At 36.0% G+C, this 13,146-nt stretch overlaps 1 protein-coding gene across 1 annotated transcript; it reads left to right on the plus strand.

Annotated features, from left to right (window-relative positions):
* The first annotated feature begins 5,226 nt into the window (after positions 1 to 5,226).
* LOC126627923 (plasmodesmata-located protein 8-like) lies at positions 5,227 to 7,932 on the plus strand. The gene is made up of 3 exons (XM_050297489.1): positions 5,227 to 6,174; positions 7,354 to 7,461; positions 7,565 to 7,932. The coding sequence occupies exons 1-3, from the start codon at positions 5,409 to 5,411 to the stop codon at positions 7,567 to 7,569; spliced, it is 879 nt and encodes a 292-aa protein (XP_050153446.1). The 5' UTR covers positions 5,227 to 5,408; the 3' UTR covers positions 7,570 to 7,932.
* Positions 7,933 to 13,146: the final 5,214 nt, after the last annotated feature.

Here is a 13,146-nt window from a genome sequence, read left to right on the forward strand (position 1 = left end):
AGTCAGCACACTTCATTCCAGTGAGAGAAAAGTATCCCCTGAATAAATTGGCTAAGTTGTTCATCACGAAGATTGTGAAGTATCATGGAGTTCCAGTGAATATTATTTCTGATCGAGATCAAAAATTTACTTCTAAGTTTTGGATAGCTTTTCAGGAAGCTCTTGGTACGAAATTGCTTTATAGCACTGCTTATCATCCTCAAACCGATGGACAATCAGAGAGGACTATTCAGACGTTAGAGGATATGCTGAGATCTTGAGTGTTATAGTTTGGTGATTCTTGGCATGATCGCCTAGACTTGATGGAATTTGCCTACAATAATAGTTTTCATTCGAGCATTGGTATGCCACCATTTGAGGCACTTTATGGTAGAGCTTGTCGTACGCCATTGTGTTGGTCAAAGGTTGGCAAAAGAGTGCTAGAGGGCCCAGAGATTGTGGATGAGACTACTCAAAATGTTCAGGTGATTAAGTCTAACCTGAAAGCGGCCCAGGATCGATAGAAGAGTTTAGCAGATAAACATGCCACTGATCGAGTATATGATGTGGGTAATTTAGTATTATTGAAATTGTCACATTGGAGAGGTGTAGTGCAGTTTGGAAAGAAAGGCAAGCTAAGTCCTAGGTATATAGGACCTTATGAGATCACTGAAACGATTGGTGAAGTTGCTTACAGATTGGAGTTGCCTTCGGAGTTATCTAAGGTGCATAATGTGTTTCATGTCTCGATGCTTCGACATTATGTTTCAGATCCTTCACATGTGATTCCTCCTCAACCTTTGGAGATTAATCCGGATTTGACGTATGATGAGGAACCAGTGACTATCTTGGATTGGAAAGACAAGGTTCTAAGGAATAAGACAGTGAGCTTGGTAAAAGTATTGTGGATGAACCACTCAATAGAAGAAGCTACTTGGGAGACAGAAGATCGAATGAGAGAGATGTATCCAAGGTTGTTTTATGAGTATTAGTGGATTGAGTGTTGTATGAATTTCGAGGACGAAATTCTATAAGGAGGGTAGATTGTCACAGCCCGTCCTGAAATTTCATTTATCGTGGATGTGAAATGACGGAATTGCCCTTAAAGGTTGCTATGGTATGTGTGACATGTTTATTCGAATATTGCATACTCTCCTAAGTTCTTGGAAAATAACGTAAGTGGATTAAAATTGTATACATTTTTGTGTGGTTATGGACTTAAACAAAATTGGATTGTGGTTTGTTATGGGTGGACCACACACACACGGGACACATACCCTCACCCCGTGCCCTCTCTCTCATCTCTCTCAGTTCACTCTCTCTCTCTCCCTTTCGAACTTGTACTGACAAGAGCAAAACCCCTCAAAAATTCACAGATCGACGTCAAAAAGGTGAGTTCCTTCATCCTTGTAACCTCCTGAATCGATTGGTATTATTTTTAGAACTGGAAACCCTCGAAATCACGTTGAAATCGTAACCCAGTTTGATGTCACAGTTCATGCACACATGAAATGTTAGTTTTCAGGGAATTCTAAGCCTATAGGGAGCTTAGTGAGGTCTCAAGGAAGCTCGGAGTACTTAGTTTGAAGGTTTTGGAAGTCGGGATCGCAGGGTTCGAAGTTGGCCGGTTTTCTTAGATTTTCTCCGGTGAGATTTCATGTGTTTTTTAGCCTTAAATTAGTACATCGTGATTCTTCATGTTTAAGGCTTCATTTTGGTGAAAATTTCGTGAAAAATGGTGCAAAATCAAGCGAGAAAAGGGCGATTGCAGGGGATGACACGCGTGGGGGCGCGTAGGTCAGTGCCTCTCCCGGCGCGTGGGGGCACGTGCGGCATTGAAATTTTTTTCTAAAAATACCTCAACGTCCGTGACGTCGAGTAGGTCATTGTGGTATATTCATATACCTAAATTGAGTATCGTATGAGAAGTTATAACGTATTATTGGTTGTGCTTTAAAATAACGTTTTTATAGTTATTTCATATAGGTGAGACCTATCTCCAGGACGAGTGCGTTCAAGGACGTCACGGGGTTACGACCCTTCGACATACCAGTGAGTGGGCAGCTATTTTCTGTTTACACCTATATACTACTGATTTTTCCCTGAAATTGAATTTAAATGGAAGTATGTTTTAAAATGCCATGCATACATAATATATGAATTATATGAATTAGTATGTGAAATGGTGTTGTGGACGCACAGGTGAGTATCAGGTGAGTTTTATGTGTTCATGTGACTTATTAATGATATGAATTGTGTTGAGAGCTCATAACCTGCACCCCTGGTGTTAGTGCTTATGTTATTCACCCCGCACCATACGCTCACCTTGGATCCAAGTAGGTGCATGTCGAACAGACCATTAGAGGTGGTTCCGACTTGTAGGTGACTTTAGATTATTATACAGTTGTTGATGAGAGAAGCACTAGAGCGTATTCTTACACCATTCTTGTCGTACAGACTACTTCTGGTAGTTCCGATTTATGTGCAGAGTAGTGCCGTACAGGTCATAATGGTGACTCCGGTTGGGTTGGATATTGAGCTATAGAATTAACCGTACAAGACAGCTGCAAGGTCTCTAGTTGATTCCTCATTTCACTTGTTATATTGATGCATCCTTATCATGTTTGAAGCATAGCATGGCATATTTCTTGAAAAGTGTTAAAGACTTGTGATTTGAGTTTTGCTGTTATATATGGTTATTATATATGGTTATATATATAGTATTTTTCTGGGAAAGTATACAGGTTTTACAGTGAGGGATTAAAAGTGTTGTTAAATGAAATATTTTCAAAAAGCGTTGTTTTACTAACCCACTTAATCTTGTTTTGCGCCCCTCCAGGTTCTGGTTAGCAGTGTTGGTGGCCCATGAGGATTCCCACGGTGTACTGATAGACTACTTAAATGTAGGACTCACCTTCGGGTGTTGTAATTTAGTAATGATCCTACTTGACTGTACTTAGTACTTATGCTCTGAATATATGTGTTTCACACTTAAACTCACTCTAGCATGTTAGTTGGATATTATTGCTAGTAGTTGGTTTTTATTCCTTTGTATTTCTTTTATTTTTTGATTCCGCATCGCACTTTTGGTTACGTCATGCCCACGTGACGGCCAGCACACCTTGATTCTAGGATCGGGGTGTGTCAGTTATAACTGATAGGAGTGCTTAAGAATAAAATTCAAATGCAACGGCTAGCTGACGTTAGCTAGCTGTTGCATTTGAATTTTTTTTTTTTACATTTTGATTATTATTTTTTATTTACAAAATTTTTCCTATAACTTCTATTTTTCATAGTTTTGTTTTAAATTCTATTTTTTTTCCTATAACTTTTATTTTACAAAATTTGTTTCATATTTTTTTTTAAATTCTATTTTTTCCTATAACTTCTATTTCACAAAATTTGTTTTATTTTATTTTAAATTCTATTTTTTTCCCATAACTTCTATTTCACAAAATTTGTTTCATATTTTTTTTAAATTATATTTTTTTCCTATAACATATTTTTAAATTATATTTTTTCTATAACTTCTATTTTACAAAATTTGTTTCATATTTTTAAATTATATTTTTTTCCTATAACTTCTATTTTACAAAATTTGTTTCATATTTTTTTTTAAATTACTTGAACTTCTTCATCAGACTCCTCATCTTCTCGTCTCATTTGCTCCCATTTTGCTTCTCTTTTAGAATATGAGGACCCCCAGTTGGAATTCATTGCAAACTAGAATTGAAAGAGATTGAATCGAAATAGATTGAATTCAAAGTTGTGTGAATTATAGCCCAATATCCACCCTATTTATAGCAAAAAAAATATAAATTCAAATCTAACGACTAGCTGACATCACCATGATGTCAGCTACCAACGGCTAGCTGACGTCACTTAGCCGTTGGATTTGAATTTAAGTTGTTGTAGTTTTTAAATTCAAGTTAATGTTGTTTTTAAATTTAATTTGTAGTTTTTAAATTTAATTTGTAGTTTTTAAATTTAATTCATCATTTTTAAATTTAAGTTGTAGTTTTTAAATATAATTTGTAGTTTTTGAATTTAAGTTGTTGTAGTTTTTAAATTTAAATAATAAATTATGTTTGGCCATTTGGCCCTTGGTTGGAGACGGTTTTTTGTGACAGGACTAAAACGAGCCCTATAGCCCTTTGACCCTTTGGCCCTCGCTTAGAGATGGAGGCAAATATGACCATGTACTGTTCATTAAAATATTAATATCTTGGAGGGCCAGAGGGCTAAAACGAGCCATCTGGCCAGCCATCAGTTGGAGATGGCCTGAGCTCACTCCTCCTAACTCCTCAGGAAACAAATTAAACTTCCCACCTCCCAACTCCCACCCACTTTCCCTCCACCCTCGATTCATATATATATATATATATATATATATATATATATATATATATATATATATATATATCTCTCTCTCTCTCTCTCTCTCTCTCTCTCTCTCAAAATAGAGCACAACCCAAACACAACCCCACTTTCACAGAGCAGTAGCCGAAGAAGTGAACCAACACCGATTCCAACTCACCCGAGTTCGGGTTTTGGAGAAACCGCTCTTGCCGTCAGCTAAATAGAAACTCTTAAATGGGTGATAGTGCCATTCAACTAGGTCTAGTAGCAAGTTGAGGTCCACATAAGTTTTCTCCTTCTTCTCCTTTTTTTTTTTTTTTTTTTTTTTGTATTCAACAATTAATCAAAGCATGTCATACTTATTATGGCAAAATCTCAATATCCAACATGCTTAAAATAACAACAAAGTATCCATGATCAAAATTATGAGAAATTATTAAATGTACCTATATAAAAACACCTCTTTACTTTTAAATTGTTTGTTAAATTTTTATATTATTGAAATTAAAGGTTTCATTTGTATTACATTTATCGATTTTGAAATTGAGGGACAAAAATAAAGATAAGCCGATTTCAATGATCATTTGTTATAAAATCCCGAAATAGAATGCAGCTATACTATGACAATTTATTTTGTATCATATATAGATACATGAATTAGGCACGCCAAGTTACGGTACTTGTTTTAAACTTATCACATGTCGGCTTGTGTTTTGACGTTCCCCCACGGCACTTGATAGGGTTTTATGTCTAGTAATAAAAGAACCAGTCTGCGTGCTCATCTTTATGACTATCTATTCTAGATCAAAGTATAATTTTGAGCATCTCAGAATAAAAAGAGCATAACTTTTGAGCAGATGCTTTAACTAAGAACACATACAGGTAGACCCTTAAAGAGAAAATATGGGCCCTTTCTTCATCGCAAAGTGTTCACATGAGAAATGAAGAAAGACCAAAAAGCAACCAATCCCTCACTCTCACTCTCTCAAACCATCACCACCAAACCACAAAACAAAAACAATACAAAAGGAAAGTGATACCAGATCGACAAAAAAAAGCAAGGGAAAAAAATGGTCATGAACAACCTTCACTTACACTACTCTACACAGAAAACAATCTTAGCCCAGAGAATAATAACCTCCTCTATTTTCTTTCTCTTTTCTACTCTAATCACTATCCATGGCTACCCAATCAAATCCCGCATCTTCATCTATGCAGGCTGCTCCCAAGAAAAATACCAACCAAACTCACCCTTTGAAGCCAACCTCAACTCTTTTCTATCATCAGTCGTCAGCTCATCCTCTCAAGTCTCTTACAACAATTTTGCAGTCGGAAATGGAAGCTCAACACCAGAAGGATCCATCTACGGTTTGTACCAGTGCCGAGGTGACTTAAAGATTTTCGACTGCTCAAAATGCATCGTAAGCGCAGTGAATCAAATCACTTTGGTATGTCCCTACTCGTATGGGGCTTCCCTGCAGTTAGACGGATGCCTTATAAGATATGAGCATGTTGATTTCTTGGGCAAGCTTGATACAAGCCTAAGGTATAGAAAATGCAGTAAAAGTGGTGGGACAGATGATGTTGAATTCTTTCGGCGAAGGGATGATGTGCTTGCTGACTTGCAAGGAGCAAATGGTTTTAGAGTTAGTAGCTCTGGTTTGGTTGAAGGGTTTGCTCAGTGTTTGGGCGATCTGACCCAAAACGACTGCTCTTCTTGCATTGCTGATGCTGTTGGAAAGTTGAAGAGTTTATGTGGATCAGCAGCAGCTGTGGATGTGTTCTTGGCTCAGTGTTATGCTCGGTATTGGGCTTCTGGCTACTATAAAGCCTCAGGTACAATTATACTCATCTTCTCTATAGTGGCAGCATTGAAAGCAAAACCATGATAAAATCAGATTAAGATTGTCCTTTGGATCATAAATTAAGAATGATGTAATAGAGAATAGGAAATTATCTAGGCTTTTTAGCCAAAATGGTCCCTAAGATTGGCATAACTTCTCACTTTGGTCTTTGACATTGAAAATCGATAGAAGTTATCCATATGTTTGTCCACTATCAATCATTTTGATCATTCGGTAGAAAATCTTTGTTAATGGGAAAAAGCAAGTTAATGAGTTGAATGGACAAAAATACCCTCAATATAAAAGAAATTTTTCATAGAAGGACAAAAATGATTGACGGTGGACAAACGGGGACCAATTGTACCGATTTTCAATGTTAAGGACTAAATTAATTGTTATGCTAATCTCAGAGATCATTTTGGCTAACTTCATTTGTTAGATAAGTTTTTGAAATTAAGATAGTTCAATTATTAGGGCCAAAATGTTATATAATTAAAATAACATGTTGACCACTTTAATTATTGAAAGCAAAACAGGAAAAATTTATCAAACCAAGGTCAATAAAGTAAAAGGCCAAAGCACTAAAGGGGTGGTACGTAGTAGTAGTTTCTTTGATCATTTTCTGATTTGCTTCAACAATTTGCTAGCCTTATAGTTGATTATAAGCTTTGATGTACTGATCAAAATGTGTTGCTCTATTCTTTTAAGTAACAAAGAAGGAAAAGTCCACATATTCCACACTCACTGATTTCTAGATATATATACATATATCCCCGTGTATTAAGTTTATTAGTGAATCCCTTAAAGCTACATTTTGTTGAGAAGGAGTGCTTCAAAAATGTTATTTAGACTGTCTTAAAATAAGATTATGTGTGACTTAATGACATGTGTATTATTCATTTTGTGTTATCATGAATGCACTCAGGTCGGAACATTATATAAGGTAAAATTAGGTGTTAATATGTTCCGCTCAAATTGCTTTTAAGAGAGGCTGAGTAGCAATTCTCGAGATAGAAATTACGGATTTATTAAGGAAAAAGAGAGTATTGAAAAGTTGTAATCACTCTTGTACATGCGATGGTGGCAGCTTTTGCTTATCTTCAATCAAATGTTTACGTATTATGGATAAATACTACTATTCCTCTCACTTTTTCTTTTCATGTTTGTATAGATTTCTCTAACGAAGACAATGCGGGAAAGACAGTGGCCATTATTGTTGGGGCAGTAGCAGGTTTAGCTATTCTAATTGTTCTTCTCTCAATTTGCAGGAAAACGATGGGTAAATAAAATACAAATATTTTCCCTCCACTTTAGTAGTTAATTGTGTGTGTATATATTATCATTAATCAATCATTGATTATGGGAATTAATCATGCTTACAGGTTAATTAAGCGGATGGAGAGATCTCTCTGGTACTTAGAAGATATGGAGAATGCATAATCATTGTGATGGAAGACCACAAATTGGTGTTGGCTTTAATATTCTTGTGAAAGCTCTATGCCCTCAGTTTTTTTTCTCTTCTAATACGAAACAGTATTCTTCAAAAGAAGGTGGTGTTATCCTATAGCATAAAGTAGCTAGCACTCAAATTTCCATCAACTTTGAAAGGGCTGCTGATTCTGTCTAGCTTCATGCTGTCCAACAAAAACCCACATCACTTTATTTTAGGTATTTAAGCAACTTTTCTTTTTGTAAACGGCAAACCCATCATCTCTTTGCTTTTTCTTTTGGTGGCCGAAGTTCTCTAAAATGTGTGTCTTCGTGTGTACTTTTCTTTTTCCTTTTATAGTTTTTGACTAACCTCACCGTCATGGGAACTTTCAATTAATAATCGAACTCGAAGTATAATTTCTTTTTTGAAGAACAATTCATTAAAAAGAGAAACTATGAATACAACTGTTTCCATAACTATAAGTGTAAGAACAGAAGAGGCAAAACTTGGGGTACAATAATCCCAAATATAACAATCCGAGATCAAGAGACCCTAACGGGCAAAAGTATCAACCACAAAGTTAGCTGTTCTGAAAATGTGGTTCCACTTGATGCTACTAAATTTGGCGGCCAGCCACCTGATATCTTTATTGATATGAACAAGATTCGAGGGGATCAAGCATAGACCTTGAACTGTAGACCTGGTATTCGTGTCGTTTTCATGTCATACCCGACACGAATAATAATACAACAACATGTTAAGTAAAATTTATCCTGGTAATGATAATAAGGAACTCTCATAATAAAAATAAATAATGACTAAAACTTTTTTTTTTTAACTTATATAGAATAATAATACAAAACTATATATTTAATATAGAATATATTGTATATATTAATATGGCTATTGTATTTTATAATAAATCTTTTAGTAATTAAACTTTAAAATTATCAAAATAATTTTTTTCTTAACAGGTCGAAACGGGTTACTCACATGTTACCCGCGTGTATACCCGTAAAGAACCCATTAATAACGGGTTCATAATGGGTCATCCGATAATGACCCGATTAGTTATCGTGTTGACCTGAAATCTGTTATTTTCGTGTCGTGTCAGAAACTGCCGAATCTATTGAAATGCATGAATGACAAGCTTAGAGTCGCCTTCCACCATAATATTTGAAATTTCTTTCCTTAGAGCAAACAAAAGCCCCTCTCTTAAACCCCTCGCTTCCACTTCCGAGATACTAGCCCCATGAAAGTTAACAGCACCACCACCAATAAGATGTCCAATGTCATTTCGGATAGCAAAACCAGTTGTTGCTTTGTCCAGAGCTACCAAAAAACCATCAAAATTTAATTTGACGTAGCCATGATCAGAGGATGTCACTTAATTATCGTGGAGTTATCACAAGTACTTTTATTTACACTTCTTAGCATTGGATTTAAGATACATATCACCAGTAGAGATAGCCAATAAAGTCGCACGGGTCGGAAATGGGCTGATATTCCGGATTTGCCAGCAAATTAAGATAACCCCGCTAAGGTCACTAAGCTTCTCTCCATCAGAGTGATTAGATGCAAATATTGGAAATTATGTAACTTAAATTAAGGGAACTCAGCAACCCGGGTAGGATTAGCTACCACTGACACAACTCGACATAATATCGAGGCATGCTGACCATCATGTGAGGGTGACGTAGCCATGTGCACAGTGCGAAAGCAATAATGATATAAGAAATGCGAATAAATAAAAACCAACTGACTAAAACACTAGATGAGATAAGGTGAAAGTGCGATATTAAAAGTGACTACACATAACCAGAGTGTAGGTAACCTAAGTGTAGTCCAGCAGGACGAATACTAATTATACAATACCAAAGATGGTCTTACATTTGTGATAATCTGTTAGAGCTACCGTGAATTCCTCGTGAGCCACCAACAAGCACTCTTAACTAGAACCTAGAGGGGCGCAAAATAGAAAGTGTGAGTGGGCAAAAATAAAGCTTTTCAAAACCATTTCACTATCAAAGTAGTAACCCCTCGCCGTAAAAGCTGTATATAATTCCCAGAAAATATCATATACGAGTATATCTCAAAATCATATTCAAAATAGCAAGTCCACCAAGTATACCATGTCAAATCTCAGAAAGAAATAAGTAAGTCAAGTGCAATAAATCAATATAAAATAGTATGCCAGCCGGAGTCACCTAAAGTGACCTGTACGGCTGGGCCCACAACTCATTAATCAAATTCTGCACACGAGTCGGAACCACCTAATGTGGTATGTACGACAGGCTAGGTGTAAATAAATACGCTCAAGTGCTACGGTCAAGTGAAGGCTGTGCGAAGTATCACAAATCACCTACGAGTCGGAACCACCTAAAGTGGTCTGTACGACAGGCTGGCACCTGCCTTGGATCCAAGGTGAGCGTGTGGTGCGGGAGGTGAACGATCACGTGAAGGTTAGGCCCTGTCCTCGGGCGAAGCACTAACACCGGGGTGCAGGATAATAAGCTCGAAGTACATCTCAGCACTAATATATTCACAACCATCAATATACTCACTTGAAGCTTACCTGAGCGTCCACAGCGTCGAGCAACAATATATATAACCATACTAATGCAAAATCAAACATAGAGAGCATTTGACATGACATTTCAAAGTATCAAACCATTTAATTAAGTTTTTTGGGAAAAAATACCAAGTGTATATATATACTGAAAACCAAAAGCCCACTCACTGATATGTGGAAGGGTCGTAACCCCCGAACCTTGCTTGACTGCGCTCGTCCTCAGGACAGGTCTCACCTATATGCGAAACAACTAATTAAACGTTATTTTTAAGCACATAATCAAAACTAGGTAATAACTTCTCTTACATTGCTTAATTGGGGTGTTTGAATATACCAACGTGACCTACTCAACCTTAGGAACATTCCCATATTTTTAGAAAAATTTTCCGATCACTCACGCGCCGTCACGCGACGGCCAAGGCATGACCAGACGCGCGGCCCACACGCAAGCACGTGCCTGGCACATTGACGGATTCCTTAACGGCATTATGGAATATTCCGTTAAATATTAGAATATGCAGTTAAATATACCTGACACCGTTAGAATATTTTGTCAAAGTTGACAGAATATTTGCCTTCTTCTCCGGCGAGTCACTTGATTCCCTCGCCGTCACCGTCTATGTCACCGAAAACTGGAAAAACTTCAAACCTTAATATCTCTTCCATTTCTCAACCAAATTTAATGAAATTTGTACCAAATTGAAGCTTAGGATGAGAGGAACAAAACCTTACCACTTTTAGGTCCTAAAACTCACGGGATCTCGCCGGAAAAATTACGACAATCCGGCCACCTCTGCAACTCACTAAACCCCGAGAGTTCTTACATCAAAACTACTCCAAAATTGATCCAACGTGCTAGAAAAGCAAGAATAATACCTTCTTAGGTCTCAAAACAACCTAAAACCTTCGCGATCACGTCGGAGAAAATTCACCCTTCACCAGAGCTCGGTTAACTTAAGTTCTACAAGTCCTCACGTCTAGCCAAGGGTATGCTTCGACTCTTGAGCTTGCAAGGAGTCCAAAAACCACCTAATCTAACTCAATCCGCGACTGGTGAAGCTCGTTGAGAGATTGACTGTACAATTGTACGGAAAAGGAAAGAAAATCCGAGAGGGAATGAGAGAGAGAGAGAGAGTCATTGGATGTATGTGTGTGTTGAAATGTGTGGTCCAGATTTGGGCAGCCAAACCAAAAACAAAGAAAACCTAAGTTCTAATTGGATCCAATTACTTAGGAAGAAAATAAATTGGTCCAAATCCTTAGCGCATTTACACACACCACCACCAAACACTCAAGGGCAAAGTAGTAATTTTCATGCTCTCGAGGACAAAATAATATAAACATTCGGGACGGGTTGTGACAACCACCCTATCAAGCCTTTCAAAGATTACTGTATTATCTAGATGGCCATTAATCCAAGTAAACGGAACACCAGAAGACCCTCAAGGAAACAAGGCTCCCAAGAATAAGAAAATTGATGAAGTTACTCATGTCCGTAGTGGTAAACTGACTACCACTAGCCCGGCAGTTGCTGACACGACACGGTGACACGACACGAAAATAACGGATTTCGAGTTAACATGATAACTAAGCGGGTCATTATCAGGTGACCCGTTAAGAACCCTTTAATAATGAGTTCTTAACGGGTATACACGTGGCTAACCCGTTTTGACCCGTTAAGAAAAAAATTATTTTGATAATTTTGAAGTTTAATTACCAAAAAATTTATTATAAAATTCAATAGCCATATTAATATATACAATATATTCTATATTAAATATATAGTTTTGTATTATTATTCTATATAAGTTAAAAAAAAAAGTTTTAGTCATTATTTATTTTTATTATGAGAATTCCTTATTATCATTATTAGGATAAATTTTACTTAACATGTTGTCCAAAATTAAAATAAACTAGTATAGTATTTGTATAGGCAAGAACTAAGAAGACATACATACAAGTATGAAAAATGTGAAAGAATATATAAACACTTGTGATTCATCATTATTCTTCCATGAGTAGATAATGGATACACTTACATTATCGTTTAGATTTTTAAAATCCTCCAAACCCTCATGTTTTATATTTGAGGGCAAAATTAATAAAATTAATAATAATTATTGTAGAAGTGTAAAAAATGTAAAAAATAAATATACAATCACTCATAGTGACAAGCATTACAACTTTCATGAAGGGGTCAGCTTCGAAATCCAACACTATAATCCATAAACCTTAAATTTATATTTACTCATCGATTGTCATTTACGCTCTATTCTTTTTACTGAATTTCATTTTTAAAATTTTCTTTTTTGAAAACATAATCATCTGGCGGATGTAAGAAGATGAACGGTTCAGATTTTTGATATCACGTTTCGATATTTACAGTTCACTGAAATATGAGTCAATGTCATATAGTTTGTAGAAACTTTATAAATATCAAACAATATTTTCACTAACCGTAAAACTCTGAATATAATATTAACAATTCAAACCGTTCATCTTCCTGCATCCTCTAATAGATCATGTTTTCAAAAAAGAAAATCTGAAGAAAAAAACAAAATTTGATGAGAACAATGAAGCGTAAATGTAAACAACAATCAACGATTAAATTTTGATCTATGATTTATGTGATTATAATGGCAAATTTCGAAGTTAAGCTCTTCATGAAAGTTGTAAAGCTTGTCATTACGAGCGTTTATATATTTTTTCTATATTTTTTACACTTCTAAATTAATTAAAAAACTATTAAAGACTTTACTTAATTAATTAAGCTATTAATTAATTTATACCCATTTTGTTTTAGAAGCAATGGATGCTAGAGATTCAGATTCAGTAAACCTTAGTGATGAGGAGCCCGTGGAGATTATAATGGGAACAAAATGAGATCTTGGAAGCGAAAGTATAGACAATACAAATACGAGTCTTGCAAAGAAAAAAGCTAGAGCAATCAATTTAGGTAA

The sequence above is a fragment of the Malus sylvestris genome, chromosome 7 (genome assembly GCF_916048215.2).
Source record: "Malus sylvestris chromosome 7, drMalSylv7.2, whole genome shotgun sequence".
Taxonomy (NCBI): domain Eukaryota; kingdom Viridiplantae; phylum Streptophyta; class Magnoliopsida; order Rosales; family Rosaceae; genus Malus; species Malus sylvestris.